The sequence below is a fragment of the Aulonocara sp. 'chitande type north' Nkhata Bay genome, linkage group LG2, assembly GCF_057382095.1.
Source record: "Aulonocara sp. 'chitande type north' Nkhata Bay isolate Kocher_YH1m ecotype deep benthic linkage group LG2, A_spYH_male_GT1.1, whole genome shotgun sequence".
Lineage (NCBI taxonomy): Eukaryota > Metazoa > Chordata > Actinopteri > Cichliformes > Cichlidae > Aulonocara > Aulonocara sp. 'chitande type north' Nkhata Bay.
In genome coordinates this window covers 35619967-35646555 of record NC_141345.1, presented here as the reverse complement: position 1 = coordinate 35646555, position 26589 = coordinate 35619967, and the positions used below count along the sequence as shown (strand labels likewise).

The window sequence follows — 26589 nt, the reverse complement described above, 5'->3', positions numbered from 1 at the left end:
TTTTTATAGAAAAATCGTGAAATTAAAGAAGTGAAAATGATTTTGTGAAACTTTTGCATCTTTGTATCCTTATATTTGTGCTGGTAGACACAACAAAAATCATCATTTAAATACTAATACAAAGTGGCAAAGTAGTATCTTCTGATGTTAAAGATTTACAGAGCTTGTGACTAACAATAATCAACTAATAATTACAGAAACAATAACTTCCTTAATAAGTGCCTTAATAAAGACACTGAGAACTGATAACACACTGCTACCAGAAGGTACTAAGAAAGACATACTTTTATGTCATTTGATATAAGACGTCTTTTATCAAATGAAAATTGATCAAAGGTTTGCTGAATGGGGGAGGGGTAATTTCCTACATTTCAGCCAATCACTGATTTCTGCTTTGGAAACCTTTATAACCTTGTGACTAAACCTTCCATATGGGCAAGATGAGATCAGTAGCGTGAGACTAGAGTGCTGCACCACGATGATTGTGAGAATAACAGCTTTGATTCTTCTTTGCGCACCAGGTAAGTGCAAAATATGATGGGAGACATCTGCTTGCACTGCACTGTTCGTGAAACCCATCGTGCATCTCAGTGATGGCTGTGTAACAACCTTTCTAATGTAATAGCATTGATTATGTCCATTTGTGTTGTAACTCTGTTGTTATTTGTCTTTCTTCTTCAGCCGAGATTCAAACTTCAGAGGTTCCTCAGTTGATCTCTTTGACTGTTGTTGACCTTGGTGACAATGTTACTTTTGGCTGTGAAGTCTCTGAGAAGGAGTTAAAATCCTTTCATTGGTATAAACAGTCTCTGGGACACTTGCCCCAAAGTGTTGCTTCTGTTATTCTTGACAAAATAACTTTATCTGATGCATTTAAAGATTCACGTTTCACATTGAACAAAGATATATTTACTATCAGAAATGTCAGCAAAGAGGATGAAGCAACATATTTCTGTCAAACGCGGGCCACATATTCACAGATGTTAAGCAGTGGCACATTCTTGGCTGTGAAAGGTAATATGTTTCCCTTTTTGTACCAATGTCTGAACAGTTCAGTGATACTGATGCAAATCAGTTTAATCAATTACAAAAAGTTTATATTACAAATCTGCCTTAATTCACAGATCACAATCATCAGAAATCTGTCTACGTGAAACAAAATCCAGAGAAAGAGTCTGTTCGTCTGGGAGGCTCTGTGACACTCGAATGTTCAGTTCTCTCCAAGAACAAAGAAAAAGCACTCCAATGTCCAGATGACCACAGAGCGTACTGGTTCAGAGCTGGATCTGAAAGTTTTGCTCCAAACATCATTTACCCTCTCGTGAACAACAGTGATGAAGCTCTTAAGAGACGATGTGTCTACAGCCTGACCAAAACGATACAGAACTCCTCTGATATCGGGACTTACTACTGTGCTGTTGTGACATGTGGGGAGATCCTGCTGGGTGAAGGAACTAAGGTGGAGACACGTATGTATCTGTACTTGTCTTTAAATCTTAAATTATCTCGCATTAAAGTATAAAACACTTACTAGAGATAGTCTGATGTTTTTTGCACTAAGTACTGTAATGCAATGTTATTAATTCCATGCATCACAATGCTTGGGATAGTCTCTAAATATCACACTTTATTCAAGTTACATAGTACAGACAAATGTAATGCACCACTGCTCGTTTCATCTAGCCTTCCAGACCTCTAATCTTTGAGTTATCTAAGATTAATGGTTTAATCTTAATAGTTATCATTTCACTTTAATTGCCACAGGTACATAAAACACAAAAACAAAGCACACTCCATGCAGTCTGCCTTCATAAACATTTGTGAAACACCAATTGTTCTTACAAACTTGTTGAATTCAAGCATGGTACTGTAATAGGATGCCACAGTGACAACAGTTTGTGAAATTTCTTTCCTCCTACATGCTCCAGTATAAATGTTTTTATTGCAGTGGAAGTAACAAAGCCTCAAAGTGGCAAACCACATAAAGTTACAGTGTGGGGTTGTTGAGTGTTGAGAAGCATAGTGCATAGTGCATAAAAGTCACCAATGCTTTGCAGACTCAATAGATGTTCCAAACTTCCGCAAGCACTAACAGCAGCACAAATACTGTGATATGAATACAAATACTCATCATAAGCTGTCTCTACCTCTACAAAAATAGAATATTGATCATTATAAGAACATTTCTGCAACAACTGATAAATTCGATGATCACATATTAAATTAAACAGTCTCTTTCTCTCTCTTTTAACTAATGTAGGACCAGGATTAGGCCCTGTTGTCCTTATTCTTGGAGTTCTGCTAGGTTGTTGCATTTCTGTGATTGTGCTTCTTCTTTTGTACCCCAGAGGGATAAATGTTTGTCAGCATTGCAAAGGTGGGTTTATCATAACTGCGTGTGTGTGCGTGTGTGTGTGTGTGTAAAGATATATTTTTAAACTAAAATTATGTTTAAGATCCAAATATTTGTTTCACTTTATCATACCAGGACAACAACAAGAACACAGGATTACAATAAAAATAAATCACTGCATTTATATAACCTTGTTACACAATTCTTGTGTGAGTAAACACTCAGTGGAACACTTGTAGTCATCTTCTTCCCTTTGTGTTTTCCTATGTTTCACTTTGTAGTAGTAGATGTGTGTTTGAAAAGCAAAAGTTGTCATATCACAACATTGTATTGCAAAAATAAATACTAAAGATCCACTGCTTAAAACTTCTGTTTTAATGTTACCACACTATTATTCCAATCATATCCCCAAATCGTATTGCTTTAGGGGAAATACGTGGGACCAATCATGCTGGATGTGACGTGTCAAATGTGGGCCAATCAAATGATTTGGTAAATATGCTTTTACTATATATTCTGCAGCATGGTTTTGGAAAAGAGATTAGCAATTTCATACCCACAACATATAATAAAGATATCACAATGTCTTGTTAAATTTGTTACAATACAAAGTGCTGGAATAAAGTTAATTGGTGCACATACAGTTAGTTTTACAAATGAAATTGTAGAATTATTTACGGGATTAATAGAACAAACCAAACCCGTACCATTAGAGATGGAGGCTTTAGAACTGAACATCTTAACTGTGTTGACTGTATTTTTAATCTAGTGTCACCTGAAGACCTGAAAATCACCAGCCTCCAATATTGATTTTCTGACTTGTCCCTTTACATTGAGAAACATTATTTGGAAGTTATTCCACAATTTGTAGACCTATTTCTTTTGCAGATTGGTGAAACTGCCCATCTTTACTTCTGAGAGACTTTAATTAAAGCTGAAAATATGCACTTACTTGATTTAAAATCCACTTTGATGGAAGTAAAATTACTGAAAAATTTCATTGCCCAAAAACTTATTGACCCAACCAAATATAAATGCTGATTAAAAATTCGAAGATATATTGCAAAATATTAGAATAATCTTACACGTTTTTTTTAAATAATAGTAGATATATTGCACATATGTAATTTCTGACTATTCCAATAATCTTACTTGAGTTGAAGTTGATGACATAAATTCTAAAATACCTGTAATTTCAGATGATGACTGATGCTACAGTCCATTACTCCTCAGTGAGAGTAAACAGAGGGAACAGGAAGAGGAGAGAGTCAACACAAGACTGTGTGTATGCTGCTGTTAGACAAGATTCCCACACTCAGCAGCAAACATCAGCATAAGCCAAGAAGGGCAGGAGTTGTAGTCCTTTAACTCATTCACTGCCATTGACGTCTATAGACGTCAATTACGTTTTTCAATGGGAGGGGCTAGAATACAACCTCGGGCAGCTTGTCAGTGAACATCAGACTGCTTGAAATGTATTTTTCACAAAAAGCTCGTTTTCTCCCTTTTTGTGGTCAAAACAGGCATTTTTGGTGGAACCCACCTCTCTTCTACAGTTGATTACTAAAGAATGGAAAATGGTAGAAACAAGCTTTTTTTTTTGGATGACAGAAGAGAGTCTGTTCTTCATTTTGGTAGGTTCAGCGTTTATATGATCATAACACACAGTTTTCTGTGGCTCTTCAAAAATGAGTAAAAATGCTCAAAAACCCTGGCAGTGAATGAGTTAATAGACGCTGTGGCCTTTCTAATATGTGTTAATAAACAGTTCCAATAAAAGCGTTTTTTTTTTCTAAAAAACAAACAAACATGTTGTTCAGCTGATTCTATGGAAACACAACCTCTGGTTACTTTTATTGACTGCAACATAAGCTATGGTAGTACTTTTGGGCCCAACAAAACATGTTGTATAATTCAAATTTGGTATACCCAAATAATTGTGTAAAAATATCAAACTAAATAAATTCCATTGGCGCATTAAAGTGTTGAGTAGATTTCTATGATTCTGAAATCATGTTTTTTCTGATCGGGGGGCGGCCATCTGCTGCGACCGGTTGGGGTGACAGAAGGAAAACAGGATAAGACATGCTGTGGAAGAGAGACGGAGAATTATAACAGGTGTGATTCAATGCAGAGAGGTCTATTAACACATAGTGAGTGAGAAAGGTGACTGGAAAGGAAAAACTCAATGCATCATGGCCAGTAGCGGCTTTTGATACGGGTGACACGGGCGGTTTCCCGGAGTGGCATCGTGGTTCGGGGCGGCATCACTGGCACCGGCAGAAAAAAAAACATTTTGCTCGTACTCACGCTGCCCCGACATCAGCCAGTGCATTTTGGGAATGGCATAGGCACCGATCGGTTTTCTATCGCCCATGCTGGGAGTAAGGGCGCCCTCCGTTTGACAAACTGGAAGCTGGTTCCACAGAAGAGGAGCCTGAAAACTGAAGGCTCTGCCTCCCATTCTACTTTTAAATACTCTAGGAACAACAAGTAGGCCTGCAGAGCGAGAGCGAAGTGCTCTAATAGGGTGATATGGTAAATGGCCTGTATTTATATAGCGCTTTACTAGTCCCTAAGGACCCCAAAGCGCTTTACATATCCAGTCATCCACCCATTCACACACACATTCACACACTGGTGATGGCAGCTACATTGTGGCCACAGCCACCCTGGGGCGCACTGACAGAGGCGAGGCTGCCGAACACTGGCGCCACCGGGTCCTCTGACCATATGATATGGTACTACAAGGTCATTAAGATAAGATGATTATTTAAGACCTTGCTTGTGAGGAGCAGGATTTTGAATTCAATTCTGGATTTAACAGGAAGCCAATGAAGGGAAGCCAAAACAGGAGAAATATGCTCTCTCTTGCTAGTCCCTGTCAGGACTCTTGCTGCAGCATTTTGGATTAGCTGAAGGCTTTTCAGGGAGTTTTCAGGACTTCCTGATAATAATGAATTACAGTCGTCCAGCCTGGAGGTAATAAATGCATGAACTAGTTTTTCAGCGTCACTCTGAGACAGGATATTTCTAATTTTATAGATGTTGTGCAAATGGAAGAACGTAGTCTTACATATTTGTTTAATATGTCCATTGAGGGGCATGTCTTGGTCAAAAATGACTCCAAGGTTCCTCACAGCGTTACTGGAGGCCAAGGTAATGCCATCCAGAGTAAGAATCTGCTTAGAGACCACATTTCTAAGATTTTCAGGGCCGAGTACAATAACCTCAGTTTTATCTGAATTAAGAAGCAGAAAGTTAGCGGCCATCCAGGTCTTCATGTCTTTAAGACATTCCTGCAGTTTAACTCATTGGTGTGTGTTATCTGGCTTCATGGACATGGGTGTCATCTGCATAGCAGTGAAATTATACTTATACTATCAGTGAAATTGTATATGTTTTCTAATTATACTGCCTAGGGGAAGCATGTATAGTGTAAACAGAATTGGTCCTAGCATTGAACCCTGTGGAACTCCATAATTAACCTCAGTGTGTGAAGAGGACTCTCCATTTACATGTACAAATTGGAGTATATTCAAGGTTCAAGGTTCAAGGTTCTTTATTTGTCACATGCATAGTTATACAAGTATAACACACAGCCTGACACGCTCCTCGACATGTGCAAAAAAATTGTGGGGGGGGGGGGGGGGGGGGGTGTAGAGGAAGAACATTATATATATATATATATATAGTATATACATTGGGTGAATGTGCAGTAGTAGCAGCAAGCAGGTGAATTCTGTACATTAATATGAATAGACATCTGACTATTTTACAGGATGGACAATATAAACATATTTAAAATTAAAGGAATTGAAATGTACATTGTGCCTTGGTTTAGTGTATTAGGTTTTAGGCATTAGGTTTAGTATATTAGATAGATATGATACAAACCACTGCAGTGCAGTACCTGTAATACCTACAGCATGTTCTAATCGCTCTAATAGGATATTATGGTCGACAGTATCGAACGCCGCACTGAGGTCTAGCAGGACAAGCACAGAGATGAGTCCACTGTCAGAGGCCATAAGAAGATCATTTGTAACCTTCACTAAAGCTGTTTCTGTGCTGTGATGAGCTCTGAAACCTGACTGAAACTCTTCAAATAAGCCATTCCTCTGCAGATGATCTGTTAGCTGTTTGACAACTACTCTTTCAAGGATGTTTGATATGAAAGGAAGGTTGGAGATTGGCCTTTAATTAGCTAAGACTGCTGGGTCTAGAGATGCTTTTTGAGTAAAGGTTTAACTACAGCCAGCTTGAAGGCCTGTGGTACATAGCTGATTATTAGAGATAGGTTGATCATATTTAAGATCGAAGCATTAATTAATGGCAGGACTTCTTTGAGCAGTTTTGTAGGAATGGGGTCTAAAAGACACGATGGTTTGGAGAGTGTTTTCACATGGACAGATGTACAAACAGATACTCACAGACACGCACTATAAAGCAGATTCTTAGTGTTTCTTCTCTCTCTCCCTTTCTCTATCCCTCTCCTTCTCCTCTATTTTTCTCTCCCTCTCCTTTTGTTGACTGGCCTGCAGGATTCCCCAACCTTATAAACAGTATGTTGGCATACTGACCGAAACTAGCACCATTGATTAACTGATTGACAATGAGCTATGAGATCAGTTTTAAGATCAGCTGTCGTGAGTACCATTCACAGAGTGTTGGGGAATGGCTACAGTCACAGCATTATAAGATAGTGAAAGCTGTACCCTGGGCCTCCTCCTCCTATTTCATAGGAATGAAACAAAAATCATGTCAGGGGTAACCAAATTGTTGTGTTCAGAATTTTTGGAAGGAATCTCAGGAGAAAGGTTTGTCTTTTAAAAAAAGAATTTACTTGCTTTTGGCAGTTGAAATTACAAGTTTACACGGCACTGTGGACCTCTATGTGAACCAGCAGCATGTTTTACAAAAAGGATGACCCTCAAGTGAGCTGTACAACATTGTATAGTGAGACAAAAACAGATTATAGCAGCTATCTTCTTTCCGCACGGAGATGGCAGTCTTGGTGTCTGCTCCAAATCATCCTCGTATTTCCGTGACCTCATCTGGTATCTGCTCCCTCGTCTGTAAGAGACAGAAAAGCAAAACACCTCTCTGCCTAGCCTTGTTAATCTAATGTTAATATCCATTGTTCTTCTAGCGATTCAAAGTTGGTTTAGAATATTATGTTCGGGACTCTCTGACCCAGACTCTTATTCTAATCATAATCTATGTGTGTAAGCATACTTGCAATTACTTCTCCGCACTGTAAGTAATTTCCTACAATATATCAGTCCGGAAAGTCACGCCGTAGTGGCCCAACACACACACACACACACACACACACACACACACACACACACACACACACACACACACACACACACACACACACACACACAAAACACCTGCATAAATCAACATATTATTATTTTAATCACAGAAAGCATGACTAGACATGACTAGCTATTACAGTCAAAAATCCCATATGCAAAGCAGAAATGAAAAAAAAAATCTAAATTTCTGGTCTTTAGAGGCCATATACTGTCACTGATGAAACAATTTAACTGTTCACAAGGAATATTTCGTAACAAAAAAAATAACAACACAAAAGAATCACAAATATTGGGTTTGATGTCAGGTTCAATTTAAATTTCGGGAAATCCTAAACACTGTCATTGGCATCAGCGTTTAACTTGAGAGTAAACACTATCCTCAGCAAACTCAGTCTTCCTCTTTCCCCTTGTTTTTCTTTCAGAGAAATGCAGTGCAGCATAGTTTAGTTCTTCATCAGCTTCACTCTGTGTATTATTTTAAAAAGTAAAACAGTTATGTATATAGTGATATCAAGGTGTTTTTGACAAATATTAACTGAATAATAATAATTTAAATTACTTACACGATGATGTACTGCTCGGTTTGAGGTCTTTTTTGCAGTATCTGATATAGCAAAGCAAATTACATGTATTACATAAACAACAACAAAATAGAGTAGTGAAGAGAGCCTAATGTGGCATTTAACTCACAAATTATTGTCAATGATCACTGACAACAATTATTTATTTACATAAATTTGTTTGTATAAATGAAGTACACACAGGAACACAAATCACAATGCTACACCTCAATCGTCATTGAAAACATGTACAGTAATTGACTCTTTATAGTTTTACAGTATAACGTCTGTTATGTTTGTATAATCCATAGATTTTGGGTCTGGAAAATGTGACTGAAATAATTTTAGCCTTTTAAATAATTTCAGCTTTTTATAACACTTACCTTGAAATGGTTTACATACTCTTCGGTTGCAGATCAGGACAACATTTCCAAAGAGAGAAATGGCCAAGCAAACTATTAATATTGCCGTTAAAATGAATCCTGATTGTGTTGGCTGCACTACAAAAAACAAACCAAGAATCAATTCTCAAAAACTGTTATCAGCTTGGAATATATATTATATACAGTATAGATTAAAGTACTTAAGACCAAATACCTTCGATGTCCAGTTTAGTTCCATTTCCAAATAATATCTCCCCACATGTGGCCACAGCACAGTAGTAAGTCCCAGCATCAGAGGAGCTGACGTTCTTAGAGAAGCGATAAAGACATCTCTCCTCTGAGTCTGATATTCTCTCACTTTCACTGTGTCTGTTTCCATCAGTGTAGATGATGCTTGGGTGTAATGGATCTGATCCAGCTCTGAACCAGAACACATTATAATCTCTGGGACACATCTTGTCAGAGTCAGAATAGACTGAACACTGGAGAGTCATTGAATTTCCTGAGCGCAGTGGATTTAACACTGTTGGCCATTGAACAACAGTATAATCTGATGCTGTCTCGTTATTTCCTGTGGAATACAAAACACAAAAATATTCTTTATAACATGACTAAAAACACCTTTAAAGTTTATAAAAGTAGGACAGTGTATGACTAACTTACCTTTTACTAACAAATATGTTCCAGTCCATTCAAGATTAATCCACTCTATCATTCCACAGTGATAGATTCCCTCATCGTCTTGGACTGCTTTCAAAATGGTCAGGTTGCTAAATTTCTTATCAAAATGTGCTTGAAATCTTGAATTAAATGTTTCTTGACCATACTCGGGTGTTGCAGTTTTTAACAGTGACACTATTAATTTGAGAGTATCTCCGACACTCTGCTTGTACCAGTGGACTCCTTTACTGCTGACCCCATCGGGCAAAGCACATGTTATGTTCACTGGTTCACCAAGCTGAACCATTTTCACTGGAACTAGAGTATCTGAATTAGAATATAGAAAAGTTATAGTTTTCTCTACACATCTATTTGACAATAAATTCTCAATTTTGAACATTTTTAGTAAAGTAAAATGCTCACTTACATCCTTGATGAAGAAAAAGCAATACAATCCATAACATGACCATCGTGACACTGCTCCTTGTTGAGGACTTTGCTGGTATTTCACAGAATGAAGGAGGTGAAATCACTGTATTCGGTAAGACAGTAAGATGCTTCTGATTGGTCAGTACAGAATAGATTCAAATGTAGACTTCCTGTCACATTTGCCTCCTCCTGGGCTTTGCAAAAGCTCTCATTTTCTTTCATCTTGTATTGTAACTGCCTATTTTGTTAACTCGAACACTGTTCCCTACATGTTATAGTTATGGTTGTTAAAAACTATATTCTTGATAAAACTTAAGCCCTAAAAGAGTAATCATCACAGTCCTAACTGCTGTTTGTAGTATTTACTGCAAGAAATACCTCAGAAAAACATCACATTTTGCATTTCAAAGGAAAGTTGGTAAGTTTATTGTTCATATTGACTTATCATTGCATTTTGTACCTTTAAAGAGCCGACGAGAAGGCCTGAGCTCATGTTGCTTCACTGAAGCAAATGATTTAGCCTTTTCAAAAACCAAAACTTATGGGCATTTTTGGGAGCAAATTACATAGCAAACAGTTTTGTAGTTATTTATATACTTAAAACACACACACACACACACACACACATCAACCCCATGGTGAAGTTAGAGGCTTTAAAACTTACAATGATTTCATGATTTCTGCATTTTCACAACAGGTATCATGTCAATAGTTATATCACATCTATACATCTATGGCAAGAAAATTTTTCCCTCTGTATAAGGCTCTGTATAAACTCTCATCAACTGGGTGTTTGAGCATCAAATGAATTTTGTTCTGCATAATACATGCTCGATCCATGGCCCCATTTCCAGTAAGAAATGAAAAAAAAAGTTAAAATTGTACAATGTGTCATTCATGAAGATTTCGCACGCACACACACACACTGTATATATATATATATATTAGGGGTGCAACGATATTCGTATCGATATTGAACCGTTCGATACAGTGCTTTCGGTTCGGTACGCATATGTATCGAACAATACAACATTTGTAATTTATTTTATCAACTTTCCTTCTGACGATGCTGTCTGTGTTGAGCGCTCAGTGAATCTGCGTTCGACTACTCCGCCCAGGCTGCACTGTCGAGCGCAGATCCACTGAGCGCTCAACACAGACAGCATAGTCAGAAGGAAGAGCGCAGGGCAAGCTAGCAAGACACATGGACCTCCCCCACCCTCATTCAGATCTGGCGTTTGGAATTATTTTGGTTTTCATGTGACGTATGACCCTGAAGGTAAGCGAGTCATGGACTAAAGTAAAACAGTATGTTGGATGTGCCATGCAATGCTCAATTACATGGGTGGGAGCTAGTGTGTTAGCGCAGTTAGCTCGTTAATGTGTTGGCTGTCTAGCCCCACACACGGGGAGATCGGCAGTAGCTCGTTAACGGAGATTTGCCGTGTTGTGGCGTTAAGGTCATTTCAACGAGATTAACCTGAAAGCACTAGTGGGAACACAACGAATATGACTGCACATTTACGCCGACATCATCCTAGTGCAAAGACCAAAACAACAAGCATGCTACTAACTTTAGCCGAGTCATTTAGACAGCTGTTAGCACATGATTCTCCTTATGCTGCTGAGAATATAGCCCAGAAGAAGCGGATAGTATAGCTTTTATTTTGGAAAGAGACATTTCTCTGTAATAAACTCTCTTTTCGAAAGAGGAGTGATTCCTCAATCAGATACAGGGCTCACAATATCGCTAGCCCGACGTCCTGGAGCTAGCGATTTTTTTCAGTCGGGCTACCAAAATCTATCTCTGCCCTGCCCGTCGGGCTATTGTAGGAAGGAAAAATATATGTCAATGCTTTTGCATTCTTTCAGAAATGTAGCTGGGTAATTATGTCATTGGCATCTGTGAGCCACTGTCAATATGTGACATATTGAAATCGCGTTTGAATTTGCGCTTGTTTTTTTGCTTTCACTTTGCAATCGTGCGAACTGTGTATAGAGAGCGACAGCACTGATCTGTGAGTGATGATAATTTGCGCACCAATTCCTCTGACATCGTCTTATTAATCGTTAGCTTACTATGCAAACATGACAAGTGAAATCTCCCGCAGCTTAAACATGTGAGAGGTTGATTGCGCAGAGAATCGCTGAGCTTATGTGAGTGCGTGTGTAAAAGCAGCAGGATATATATATTTTAGTTCTGCTGAGCCAAATAAGACAGGTCAGGGTGAAGAAGTGACAGCCAAAGAAAAGCTTACCACAAAACGGAGAAGTTATGACAAATCAGACTATAAGGCAAAAAGAAAGTGCAGCTTTATGGTTTCATGGACAAAATAATTTCTGTGGCTGCAATATGACGAACTATATAACCAGGGCTGCACATAAGTGGTCCGCAGGTGCGCATTCGCTGTCAAAATAAAAAACACGCACAAGGGTTAGGGTTAAATTTAAAAACTGTACTTTTGAGTTAAAATATAAATTTATAATTTTAATAAATGAAAAATTAAAAAGGCATGAACATTTTTTTTGTATCGAAAAAATATCGAACCGTGACACCAAAGTATCGAACCGAACCGAACCGTGAATTTTGTGTATCGTTGCACCCCTAATATATATATATATATATATATATATATATATATATAAAATGTATATTCTGTGACTGGAGTCCACCCCGGGGTAAAACATGCATGAAACACCCCAAATAGAAGGTGTCAAACAGGCGTCCACGTCAGATACCCACACACAACCTTGTTGACTCCTTCTAATGTTGCAAAAGCAGAAATTGTACCTCTACTCTGATCCCCTATTGAATAATTCACTTCACACAGTCACTAAAACTAAGTTTAAAAGTCTTGAGATGGTTTTTTTTATTTTTTTTATTCACTACTAGGATGTCATGGTCATAAATAAAGGAACAAGTAAAGGAACAAGAAAGGTAATTCTCAGCTGTCTCTTCAACACAACACAACGGTCCAGGTTACCCTCCATGACGTTATGTCTTTTATGCAAATATCGACGTTTGTTATATTGTAATTTGTAATTGTAACTGTTTTAAACAGTTTCCTGCAAAATTATTAGCTATTATTTCACATCTATTTAAAATTATATCCTAAGTACATTTCCTGCCGAGAACATTTTTAGACACTACACTAAAGACCATTTATATCCTAGGAGAAGAAAAGGCAATGTAATCCTTAGCTGCTTATTGATTGACGTGGTTATTTGAAATCTGTGAAATCTGTGATTATCTGAAAGCTGTGAAAGACACTTATGATTGGAACATCAAATAGTGCAAAAGTACAGTTATTTCCTATGTCAAGGTGGCTAGTTACTAGTAGTCTAGTAACTACTAGTTGTGGTATGTACTGCAAGAAATAATTAACATTCACATTACAGAGTAAACTTACAGGTTGAACCTGTTATTTGTCTGGGTGTGTGATATTTTGTCCTTCAAAGGTGTCAAAGAGCAGTCTGAATGACTGCCCTTCACAAAGTGAGCTACATTAGCCCCTTCATGAGCCAGAAAAAATGTACATTTTGGTAAGCTAATTCTGTGTCTTTTAAGAACTTTTGAGATAAGTTGACAGTTTTCAGTAAAATTAGGAATACGATCTTTATATTTTTCCATTTTCAATGAAAGAAATAAGTGTTAAAAGACACACTTTTAGTTTCCAGTGCGTTCTAATTTCTTCCTTCCTCCTGTAGTTTTACTTCCTGACAAATGCAGTGCAGCATAGTTCAGCTAATGTCCACCTTCCACCTTCAGTCTATACAAAATAGTAAAAATCATACTGTTATATAAAGCTACTGGAAATCTTTTCCCTGAATTAACAAATATGATTTAGTCTTATCACTTACATGTTCATTGACAATTCTTTGCTTGACAATTTTACTTTTTTTTAGTTTAAAATGAACTTACTGACTTTCATATGTATAAATGTAATGGTGTGTACATTGAGTAGCCAGTATAAAGTGTGCAAAAGCATATAACATGCATTATTTTACATTGATCAATGGATCCATATCTCCGATAGAGTTTGCTCAAGTCTAAAACTTAAATGACCATAAGTGAAGGTTGCAAAGCGCACCTATGGGGTCGTTTGTGATTTGCGGAACATTTTTGCTGCACAGCTATTTAGTGAGCTTCCAGCAACTTCAGATAGAAGAGAATGTAAATTCTCACCCCTTCCCAGACAACAAATTCTTTTTTTTTTGTTTTCTTTTGTGCATTTGCAAACAAGGGAAAGATCATAATCCCAAAAAGTTAATTCTGTTCATCTCGACGTAGCGCTTCTGAAATAACTGAAACTAGCACCACTGGTGAAAACTGCAAACTGTCATGACCATTGTTCAACAACCACTGATCAAATAAAATTGATCAGCGTGTTTTGACAAAGTAGGCCAGTGACCCGCGTGCAGCATGTTTTGGGGTTTAAAAGCCACAGAGATGAGGTGTTTAGAGAAAATGCTTCTCGACTGCTCCAATACTCTTGACACATATGGGATCACTAAGGGTTTTCCCTTAGGCAGCAGTTATCCTTCTTGTGTCCTGGATTGCCTGGAGCTTACATTGGTTTATGGTATACATCACCTTTTATATGTCCCACATTATTGATGGAATCTCACAGTCTAAGAAGGCTAACCTGTCATTTTCATAACCTCCCTGGTGAACTTGATGTGTTTGTCCACAGAGTTAATGTGATCCCTGAATGTGGTAGTTCCTGAGATTTGAGCTTCACCCAGGTGTTATCCACATACCTGAACCAATGACTTGGTGGTTGTTGGGTCTGTCTAGCACAGGCCCACCGCTGGAACGAGTACAGTTTAACTACACAGCCAAAAGCATTGAACACCAAGTAGGCAAAGTTCTTCGTGTTACTCATGCATGAGGGAGACCTGCCTGGAGCCAAGTGTTGTTCCACCCACTTGACCTCCGTCAGACTCTCAGCCAGGTTCCCCATAGCACTCCTTTTATTGAGCTCACATGGATATACATAGGTTCATTAACATATGACATCTTACATACATGTGAACAAAGAATACCTTGTGTGTGGTCAGAGTGTGACCCCATAAATGACTTCCCTAAACCTGCTGGTCTGGAAGTCCAGCAGTTCATCTAAACAAAAGGCACTTAGCCTAAAACAGATATAGATACGTTTATCCTACCATAAAACAATAAGAGAAGGTATGCCCTGTCCCAGTATGTGAGGACTCAGGGCTGTGTGTCGGACAGGGTCGTCTGCAGTACGGGGGCCCCACAGGGATCGGTTCTGGCTCCGTTCCTCTTCACCATCTACACTGCAGACTTCTCCCACAATTCCACCCAGTGCTTCCTGCAGAAGTTCTCTGATGACTCTGCAATAGTCGGCCTCATCACTGATGGGGACGACAAGGAGTACAGAGGTCTGACCCAAGACTTTGTGGACTGGTGCCAGCTGAACTACCTCCAGATCAACGCCAGTAAAACCAAGGAACTGGTGGTAGACTTCCGCAGGCACAAGCATTCTCCACTGCAACCACTGAACATCCAAGGTATGGACATTGAGGCTGTGGACAGCTACAGGTACCTTGGTGTTCATCTGAACAATAGACTGGACTGGACTCATAACTCAGACGCCCTCTACAGGAAAGGGCAGAGCAGGCTGTACCTGCTGCGGAGACTCAGGTCGTTTGGAGTGGAGGGCCCACTCCTGAAGAAATTCTATGACTCTGTTGTGGCTTCTGCTATCTTTTATGGCGTGGTCTGCTGGGGCGGCAGCATCTCTGCTGGGGACAGGAAGAGACTGAACAGGGTGATCCGAAGGGCCAGCTCTGTTCTAGGATGCCCTCTGGACCCAGTGGAGGTGGTGAGTGACAGGAGAACGGCGGCTAAGCTGTCATCCCTGATGGACAACATCTCCCACCCCATGCAGCAGACTGTGACAGCACTGAGCAGCTCCTTCAGTGGGAGACTGCGGCACCCACGGTGTGGGACGGAGAGATTTCGCAGGTCTTTCCTCCCCACTGCTGTCAGACTCCACAACAAAGACTTTAACTGATCAAGCACACACATCCACACATGTGCAATAATACTAAGTGCAATAATCCTTTCTGTCATCGTTGTATTTTTACTCAGTTGTATATAGTATTTGTATTTGTATTCTATTTTTATCTTATTGTATATTTATTTTATTTTATTCTACTGTATATAGTATTTTATTTTATTCTATTCTGTACAGCTGTGTACTGTATTTATTCTTATTGTATTCTAATTTTTGCGTCATAACTTTTGCACTGTCCACTTCCTGCTGTGACAAAACAAATTTCCCACGTGTGGGACTAATAAAGGTTATCTTATCTTATCTTATCTTATCTTATCTTATCTTATCTTATGCTCCCAGAATGTGGGTGTGAATGCCAGAACACTCCGGAATGCACACCAAGCCTTTGCAGATTATTAAGCATCACACATCCTATCACTACACAATCGATTATACACCTCTAAGCATATATGGTTAAATATTTCTAAGCATAAATGACAATAAACAATACAAATCTAACAGTGGTGTTCCATGGTAGGATAACAAAGCCCTCTTTTCCATGTACAAGTTTTCCACACTGGGTGAAAAAGAGCAACCCATAGCCCACCCATGTTTCCACCTGTAGTACTCATCCTTGTATATGAAATTTATAGAATGAAGACACAGATCAAACACACTTGGTTGATGCTGAGAGTGGTCCTGTTGTTGAGGTTTGGGTCATCCTGTTATCTCTTACTACCTCCACTGCTCCAATGAGTGGAAGACAAGTGAAGAGAGATGTGACATCATACAAGACCATTGTTTCATCTCCCTTCATAATGTCAGCGCTCATCTTCTCAACAACATTCAAGGTCTTCTGGATGTGGTGTTTAGAGCTGCCTGCAAACGGGTTGAGGATCGATGTCAGAAACTTGCTGTAGGTAAATGAGCTGATCATACAGACACTTACTTTGAAGGTACACTCTGTTTATATATCTTCGGTAAACCATACAGACTAGGTGTAGCTTCTCCTGGGTATAGCGTATAGGATGAGGTCCATTCAGTAACATTGTCTTGCTCTAACTGCTTCAGACAGGGGCTCATAAGTACTTTTGTACCTGAGCAGTAACACGATTTTCTCATGACAGTCTTTCTGGTTCAGCAAAGCTTTGTATCTACCCTTGTCTGCCAAAAGGATAATAATGTTGTTGTCATTACTAAGTGATGTGAGTGCCTTCCTCTCCTCCATGCTAATGTTGGATCTGGGGGCTTTGCATTGCTAAGGCAGGCCAACTTTTGTCCGCAGTTGCTCTGTTTATATGTCTGCAATGTTGTTGTTTTGAATTGCTTGCTCTGTGGCTGTGATCAGTTCCACTACTGGGACTTTAATGTAGCTTTAAACAGTCAACACTTTCACCATAGTTTACCACTTTAGAAATATTTTCCTGCTGTCAGAAATTAGAATAATTATTGTCTATTACTAATATATATAAACAAAAACACTTTGCCGTAGCTCAAAATACACAGTTAACAAAAAAAAATGTATACAGTATCCAAAATTAATTTACTTCTTCACTTCTGATCATTGTGTTTAGATGCCATTGTGACCAGGCTATTTCAGCTAGCTTCACATTATGTTTCACTCTACATCACATACTTCTAGTCTTTAGCACTGCATAACACAATAATAAAATACTGTACTGTGTAAAATGTTGTGCCACTACTCATTTTCTTATATTTTAGTACCAAGATGGGAAATAGCAGACTGACTGACTGCATGAAATGAAATGAAAATACAGTATATAAGACACAAATTGAGCTTATACCTTGAAAGTAAATATTTGGTGTGTAGTTTTCTAAGCCAACCACTTTTTAAACTATCCTGTGTTACTCCAATTTCCTTGAATTTCCAATACACCATGCAACGAAGTTTTTGGGAAACGCCTTGCTTCCTGTAAAACTGTGACGGGCTGTTTGTAACAAAATGCTTAAAAATGTTTAAAAATACATTTCAAAGTTGGGTCTTTGTTAAGTCATGTGTCAGTGGTCCATACCCTGAGTGAAGTCAGTGCTAAGTGACTGAGCAAACAAAAGAAAGATCTTCAGAAAGTCTGGGAAACAGCAGCTCAAGAGTAGTGATGGTGGTTTGGTATCGATTCGATACAAAGTAAATACGGGCCAGTTTCGCTGACACCGATAAATAAGGTTGATACATCATTTTTTTGTGATGTTTCCTTTTTTATTATTAAACATATAAAACCCAGGACATAAATAGGACAAAGTTTATAATTAAATAGAAAATGCTTTATTATTGTGGCAGGGTGTGGTCTGCGATGCTGCTGCAAGTGAGATGGACTCACCTGCAAGGCATCTACAATCACGCCTCGCTGGCTTAAAACCTGTGCTCTGCTTGTGTTGTTGTTGGTGGTGATGTGTACGGCTGGCAGCGGGATAGCTGCAGCCGTTGAATGTACTGTTACAGCAACTGTGTGATTACTGTAAGAATAAATGATGCTGCGAAGCATGAAAATGCCATCGGGTCTGCCGTGGTGGTTTACAGTGGTGCCGAAACCCAGGAAGGAGGACACTGCATGCCCAGGACTGGGCCAGCAGAAGTAGGAGCTGGCGCAAATGGTGGCTGAGCTGGCGACCACACAGTGGGAGCAGGCGTTGGTGTCGCGCCGCTGCAGGATGAGCTGCAGGACCAGACTGACCGTGACCTGCAGAGGATGAAGAATCTCACGGCTTTGATCCGGTGTTCTGACTAAACGTCGTACTTTGTCAAAACATCCTACCGTAGCGTAAATTTATAGTCATGTCTATCAATCTGTGCTACCTTATCAGAATATACTACCTTACGTGGTTTATGCCTCCATTGTACATATCTATGGGTAGGACGTTCTGATGGTCAAGTTTACAGAAGCTTAAAAGTAATAAATCAAGACCTGAAATATGACTTCAATTGAGACTCCAGAGCGTTTTTGCACAAAAAACAAAATGCATGTTGGCTTGAAAAGTTAACAAATTGACAACAGCTTAAGGAAAACAACTATCAACTGTAATAAAGAGCAAGGGGGCCGGCTCCACCCCAGCTGGACAGTGCACAGGAAGGACAGGCTTGTGTTGAGCCAGAGGCTGGCGCGCCAGTGGAACCTGCCAAGCTGGAGACGGAGGTCGAGGTGCGCAAGGTTTCTGCCACGCCCGAAGGTGGCGTGCTGTCGGGTCCAGCCTCTCTTCCAACAGAGGCCGGCATGCTGCGTGGTCCTGCATGCTGGCCGGAAGACATGCAGGATCAGACCAGCACCGGTGCTGCCACTGGAGGCGAACTTAAAGTAAAGAATGGATCTCACCAGGCTAGTATTGATCTGATACTGATGCCGTATTGATATCGATACAATGGATATTTGGATCGATTTGCCCACCACTACTCAAGAGCACTTAAAAAAAAAAACGTACAAGAAAGTTGCACTTTGTGAAACTTAAAATTTTGTTTAAAGTCCCTTTTTGTCAAGCTCGCTCCAACTCCCACAAAATATGTTAAGCCCCCACCTTAACATATGCTTGCTTACAAAAAGGTAAAAGTGTATCTGCACAGAAGAATTTGCTTCAGTACTACTGATTTTTTTAAAGACGTGAGATAAGTCTGAAGATGAATAAGTGTCACAATCGCCCAATAAAGTTATTTTACTTTGATTTTTAAATTCATTCTTGATGCGCCCAATAATTAATGACAGAGGCCAAAAAATGTTAGGCCTACTTCTGACATAAAGAATGCAATTTGATGTCCTTCTAGTTTATTTGTGTTATTTAACTATTGTATGACTGAGTCCATTAAATGAACAAGACATAAGTCAGTAACTTTTTATTCATTTCAAATCAACATATACTGACTGAGATATTTTCAAAACATGAAGGTCATAATTGAATAAAATGAACACAAAATAAAAAAAATGCATAAACATATTAAAAAATGGCCACAATGAATACATAAAGAAATTGTAGAAAATAGATTTTTTCATTTCATGTAATACATCCACTGTTTCTAACTTTTCTTTTTATACATTACAGTCAGAATTAGAAACTGATCCGGGACATGGAGAAACAAATCCAGATACAAGAATATCTAGAAACATGTCAAAAGATAGTAAAAGAAAAGCTCCACAATTAAAAAAAACACATTCATAGATGGTATTCAAAGCATTTACATCTATTGGGAAAATTTAACAGAGAAAATTATCAAGGTAATTATTCATTTCTCTCAACAAAATTATTAATAAACACAGAGAAGAAAATTAGGTTAGCTAGAACAACAAGTACATTTCTAACCCAATTTAAAAAGGCAAGAGTTATATGTGTCTAGATATCAATCCAGCTCAAGAGCCCTCAAATTATTTCTCATCTTCTGCATGTTCTGTTGTCCTGTATCTAGTCTTTGTTCCTGTATCTAATTTTTCCACAAGAGAAAATTGCTACAGAATAAACCAATGAGTCTCCATCTGTCTGATGAAAAAAACAACAAATGGTGAGACTTATTTACAAAGGCATGCATTAAAAGATACTGAAAACTTGGTCCTGATATTTTTCAGAGTTACCTGCAGAATTTCCTGATCTCCTTTCGCTGTCACATTTGTTTGCAAAGCAACTGCATCTGTGTTGATAGACAAAATCACAACACAAATGTGAGTCCAGTTTTATTGAATAATCTTACAATGATGTGGCCAAGATGTGGTTTGGGCCACATTACAAGACCATAAACCTTCAGACACAAAGGTAATAAAACAGAATATGATGATGGGAAGTATCTGATTACAGAGGAAGGAAATGTGGAGCTTTTGGTGACGTGTCGCATTGTTGCTGAATTTTTTAAAGTGTGCGAATTTTTGTGCAAATGTTTAAACAATAGGAATTCCATCCCATTTGTTGTAATGCACATCAATAAATATGGTTATGATATAAGTAATGAAATAAATATATGCTACAATAAATAGCTTTATGAGTTCAGTTTAAAATTATATTTGTGTCCCTAAGATAAACTCAAACAGATTCATTTGGTTGTAGAAGATTTAAAGTGGATTATATAGGTTGGGGGTCATTAAAATATACAGCGTACTTGCAGTAAAAAGTCATTGTAGGCTTTAAAAATTTAAAATACTGCTTAAAAATACATAACACAGATAATCATACATGAGACAGATAGATAATAATGTATAATAATGTACGCAGCTCTATTATAAGTATCAGATCAATATCATCAATATCAGCTTGAATTTTACCTGGTGTCAAATTTGACATCACTAGAATGATGTTTGTGTGACTTTTCTTAGCATGAACAACACTTACCTTTGCTTTGTTCACATATTCCTCTTGGAGTTCGACAACAAACAATAATGAGAGTCACAGAAATAACCAAGAATATTATTGCCATAACCAGCACAGTAAGTTCAGAACCTGATTTTTGCTCTAGAAAAAAAAAACAAGACAGGAAATTATTGATGATTCTAAAAAACATTGAAACCTAGCTGTCATATTATTCAAGTATTAACTAGTTGTCTGTTGCAGATTCATCAACATTTCCAAAGAGAGAAATGGCCAAGCAAACTATTAATATTGTCATTTGAATAAATCCTGATTGTGTTGATTGCACTACAAAAAACAAACAAAAAAACAACTCCCAAAATATATTTTTGTGAATATATAGTATAGATTAAAGTACTTAAGACCAAATACCTTCGATGTCCAGTTTAGTTCCATTTCCAAATAATATCTCCCCACATGTGGCCACAGCACAGTAGTAAGTCCCAGCATCAGAGGAGCTGACGTTCTTAGAGAAGCGATAAAGACATCTCTCCTCTGAGTCTGATATTCTCTCACTTTCACTGTGTCTGTTTTCATCAGTGTAGATGATGCTTGGGTGTAATGGATCTGATCCAGCTCTGAACCAGAACACATTATAATCTCTGGGACACATCTTGTCAGAGTCAGAATAGACTGAACACTGGAGAGTCATTGAATTTCCTGAGCGCAGTGGATTTAACACTGTTGGCCATTGAACAACAGTATAATCTGATGCTGTCTCATTATTTCCTGCAGAATACAAAACACAAATACTTTCTTTATAACATGACCTGAAACACTTTAAAGTTTATAAAAGTAGGACAGTCTATGACTAACTTACCTTTTACTAACAAATATGTTCCAGTCCATTCAAGATTAATCCACTCTATCATTCCACAGTGATAGATTCCCTCATCGTCTTGGACTGCTTTCAAAATGGTCAGGTTGCTAAATTTCTTATCAAAATGTGCTTGAAATCTTGATTTAAATGTTTCTTGACCATACTCGGGTGTTGCAGTTTTTAACAGTGACACTATTAATTTGAGAGTATCTCCGACACTCTGCTTGTACCAGTGGACTCCTTTACTGCTGACCCCATCGGGCAAAGCACATGTTATGTTCGCTGGTTCACCAAGCTGAACCGTTTTCACTGGAACTAGAGTATCTGAATTTGAATATAGAAAAGTTATAGTTTTCTCTACACATCTATTTGACAATAAATTCTCAATTTTGAACATTTTTAGTAAAGTAAAATGCTCACTTACATCCTTGATGAAGAAAAAGCAATACAATCCATAACATGACCATCGTGACACTGCTCCTTGTTGAGGACTTTGCTGGTATTTCACAGAATGAAGGCGGTGAAATCACTGTATTCGGTAAGACAGTAAAATGCTGCTGATTGGTCAGTACAGAATAGATTGCAATGTACATTTCCTGTCACATTTGCCTCCTCCTGGGCTTTGCAAAAGCTCTCATCTTCTTTCATCTTGTATTGTAACTGAATGAATGTTTTCACACCTTATTCACGCTGTTAGACAGATCATGTGGTGGGGGGTCAGGTGATTGTATCTTGGAAAGTAGGGAGCATTCACACAGGAAGCCTGACACCAGTGTGGGGAAAGATTCTATAGGTGGTGAAGTCTTTTGTTTCTCTTTTAGGATGTGGGGAAAGAGACAAGGGATAAGGGATTGTTAACTCTTTCTTTGGGGGAAGTTCAAAGCTATTAACAACAGCTGTGTAATGCCTTTTGTTTTGTTGACTGGTATTTAAACCCATGGCTGTCCCGGGATCGGGAGAGTCTACTAGGCTACGTCCACATTAGCCCGGATAAATGTGAAAACGGTGTTTGTGTCTACACTATCGCTTTCACAGAGTTTTGCATCCACACTGAAACGGCCGAAAACGCTTCCAGTACTGCGCATATGTGAAATGCAAGATGATTCGACCTGCGTCATTTCTGTCTGCCAAAATTGAGAGCAAACAAATCAACTACTGTATAATGCCTTCCGCTATCTTAGTTTAATTGGTCACATGACTGCATCACATGACTAAAATGTGTCATCGTTTTTGAAAAGGCTCCGGGTTCGCTGTCCACACTGCGACACGAAAACGGCGTTTTCAAATGTATCAGCTTTGGAAAGCGTTTTCAAAACGCTGCGTTTTCCTTGACCGAAAACACCGTCTCAGTGTGGACGGAAGGCCAAAATGGAGAGAAAAAGATGCGTTTTCATACAAAAACGTATTAGTGTGGACACGACCCTAGCCAGTGCCCCGCGATGGCTGCTCTCTCTCACTTAAGCTTGGGTTTTTTTAAAAGATGTTAGCTACTGCTCATCGTTGTCTGCAGGCTTTATTAGATGAAAATTTCCTGCAAAAACCAAGGCTTATGAGTAGTTTCTTTGAGCAAATTACACCGGAAACAAGCCAGTAGTTGTTTAAACACTTTGAAAGAAAAAAAAAAGGCACACACACATATTAACCCCTTGGTGAAGCTATAGGAAAAGCTACAATAATGCCAGATTTTGACTATATGATTTTAGCTTTGATTTACATTAGGTGGCTCCACAAAACCCCAAATCCTAATGAGAGATAACAGGTATTATGACAATAGTCACATCTTTTTCAAGACATTTTTTTTAATCAGGATCTGTTTAAACTCCCATCAAGTGGGTATTTGACCCTCAATTGAATTTTGTTCTGCATATTGCATGCTCAATCCATGCCCCCATTCCAGTGCAGAAGACATGTCATAAACACAAATAAAGCTATTTAAAAATGCCAAAAAAGAACAGAAAGCCAAAAATTGTATAGAAATGTGTCATTCATGAAGATTTAATAAATATATATATATTTCCCTTGGGAAGACTTAAAAATAAAGTGTTATTTTAAGTACTTTAAGTAAAATGGTATGGTATGCTCATCTGAATCTGTAGCACATTTTCTAACCCCCTATCTTCTACCACTGATAGTGGTCTACAGTCCAGAGCAATCCATTTGCGGGAGAATTTGTACGTTTGTCCGATGTTGACCTAATATTGTTGGTCCTGAAGCCAGTCATTTTATCAAGTTTGGGCTGCCGACATCTTTTGTTGGTACTCAAATTGCTAGCGCTAACAGCTCCCACAGTTTCTTTGCTCGCTGCAACATGTTTTTCATTTAGATGGTACCGTAAGGTTGAAGTGCTTCAGTGGTATGCAAACTCCTTTTTTGCACAGTTTGCACAAAACCACAATTTTTTTAAGGCTTCCGTCGGGTAGTCTTTAGAATGGAATGCAAAGTGCAATTGAATGCGTAAATGTATTTTAACGCGTCATTTTTTCAAATTATTTAAACACAATTAAGGCATTAAGTCCCACCCCGGATATATATATATATATATATATATATATATATATATATATATATATATATATATATATATATATATATATATACATACATATTTAAATATATATATATATATATATATATATATATATGTATATATATATATATATGTGTGTGTATGTATGTATATATATGTATGTATATATATATATATATATATATATATATATATATATATATATATATATATATATATATATATATGTATGTATGTATGTATGTATGTATGTGTGTGTGTGTGTGTAATTTACTTAATGCATGCTCAGTGCACATTGCTTATTCCTAACATGTGAGCTGCTACCTATTCTTCTATCCAAACTTTCATCCATTTTTCTACCCTTTGTCTGGGTCTGTGTTGCACAGGCTGGAGTCCGCACTGGGGTAGGACATGCTAGAAACACTCCAAATAGCACCTTTAGATGTTGCAAAAGCAGAAGTAGTAGCTCTACTCTGATCCCCTACTGAATGACTGTGCTCTTAACCTAGTTACTAACAGTCTTGAGAGGAAACATTTCTTCCACCTTTAATCTAAGTCTTTTTCTTTTAGTCGTTACTTACACCTCATGGTCATTATAGTAAAGGCACAAGACAACTGAATCCCAGCTGTCCCTTCAACTCAACACAACAGACAAGGACAGTGTCTGCATCACTACAGATGTTGACTAATCCATATGATAAAGTCCTACTCTATTCATTTTCCGCACAATGTGCGTTTCTGAGATTTGTAAATCATTGTATGCTATTTTTATTTACAGTTCACAATCTGCACAGAGCTCAGTCATTTTTCACATATTTATTAACTCTCATTGTCGATCACAGTAATTTTAAAAGTTTCTTCCTTTTCCTTTTCTGAAGTTGATGCCCTTCAGATGAAGTCAGTCATTAAAAGCTTACTGTTTTCTAAGTCTGATATGTAAGAATTTACTGTGGTGAAATATTTATTTATTATTATTTGAAATTCACAGCATTTTGTGCTGTTGAAATTTTAGAGTAATTCAAATCAGATACTTCAGTCAAATAGCACTAATAGCGAAGTGGAAGGAGATTTAATTCTGATGTACATGTATTTGGTTACATTTTATTGGACAATCTTAAGAATACATCAACATATTCTTTAAAGAATCTGGTTATATTTTGGCAAAGTCTTTCAGTGGACAACTGGTACATGAGCATTATCTCTACTGGACTGTGACTAGAGTTTATGTTAAAGCATAGAAGGGATGTCAGCAATGGGCAAGGAAGGGCTGCTAAATCTTTACTAGATTTATGATAGCAGTGTGAAATCTCACTTGTTGTGCCCTTGAACCAGAGCTTTGGAGTGGCTGTTAGCAGGCAGGCTGGATTCCTAGTTACAACATAATTGATGAGAGAGAGGCCAGGTAGGTATTTTGCAGGTAAGTTTATTTGCAGCAGGTAAATCCAGCTGTTATACTGTAGATTTGTTTGAGTGGTGATCGTTGTTGCCAGCTCCCATGTTTTGGCCAAGCTCAAGCTGTTAGACAAACCCAAACCATTATATTTTCACCACTGTGCTTGACAGTTAGTGTTAGGTGTTTGTCTATAAGCTAATGATGGATGAGTGACGAAATGTTTCTCCCACTGAAAACGCTTCGTCCAGATAAACAGAATCAACCTTTTGGGAAGTGCAGGTCAGGTCATCTCTCATCCAATTGTAGAATCCCCACCATAGTGTCTCCTATGTAGGAATGCGTGATATTTTTTCCCACCAAAAAGTGAAAGAGCAATCTGGACAAGTGCCCCTTGCAACCTTGTTTGATTCTTTAGCCCTTTCCAAAGCCAGGAATAACATCTATTTTATGTCGCAAATTCAATGGCAAATCATGTTGGTGCAAGACTAAAGTCAGAATAATTAAACTTGGAGTGAAAAAGATTTCCAATCTCAATCAATTTGAAGGTGGATGCAGACAGACTGAACTGACTTAAGCTAGTCACGATTAACACTGTGAGACAATATTGATATTGTGAGTCATGTTGTTAATTTAATCATTTATAGCATCACACAGAAACAGGAAAACAAGAACAGGCAAACACAATAATATGTAAATAACAGTATATGCAAAACATCATGTTTTCAGCAAAATCAGGAATAAGTTCTTTGTATTTTCTATTTCCAATTAAACAAATCAGTG

At 38.1% G+C, this 26589-nt stretch overlaps 3 protein-coding genes across 3 annotated transcripts; 1 reads left to right on the top strand and 2 right to left on the bottom strand.

The window, feature by feature from the left end:
* The first annotated feature begins 279 nt into the window (after positions 1-279).
* LOC147338309 (uncharacterized) lies at positions 280-4228 on the top strand. Its single transcript, XM_086260906.1, has 6 exons — positions 280-521; positions 682-1014; positions 1125-1469; positions 2261-2377; positions 2781-2845; positions 3553-4228. Exons 1-6 carry the CDS (start codon positions 479-481, stop codon positions 3688-3690), a joined length of 1041 nt encoding a protein of 346 aa, XP_086117032.1. The 5' UTR covers positions 280-478; the 3' UTR covers positions 3691-4228.
* Positions 4229-7299: 3071 nt separating this feature from the next.
* LOC147338308 (signal-regulatory protein beta-2-like) lies at positions 7300-9603 on the bottom strand. Its single transcript, XM_086260932.1, has 5 exons — positions 9287-9603; positions 8838-9194; positions 8624-8740; positions 8244-8284; positions 7300-8145 (listed from the first exon to the last, which is right to left on the bottom strand). The coding sequence occupies exons 1-5, from the start codon at positions 9588-9590 to the stop codon at positions 8029-8031; spliced, it is 936 nt and encodes a 311-aa protein (XP_086117058.1). The 5' UTR covers positions 9591-9603; the 3' UTR covers positions 7300-8028.
* Positions 9604-19692: 10089 nt separating this feature from the next.
* LOC147338307 (signal-regulatory protein beta-2-like) lies at positions 19693-22385 on the bottom strand. Its single transcript, XM_086260774.1, has 6 exons — positions 22314-22385; positions 21890-22213; positions 21442-21798; positions 21055-21174; positions 20307-20362; positions 19693-20214 (listed from the first exon to the last, which is right to left on the bottom strand). The coding sequence occupies exons 1-6, from the start codon at positions 22354-22356 to the stop codon at positions 20140-20142; spliced, it is 975 nt and encodes a 324-aa protein (XP_086116900.1). The 5' UTR covers positions 22357-22385; the 3' UTR covers positions 19693-20139.
* Between the last annotated feature and the right edge of the window lie 4204 nt (positions 22386-26589).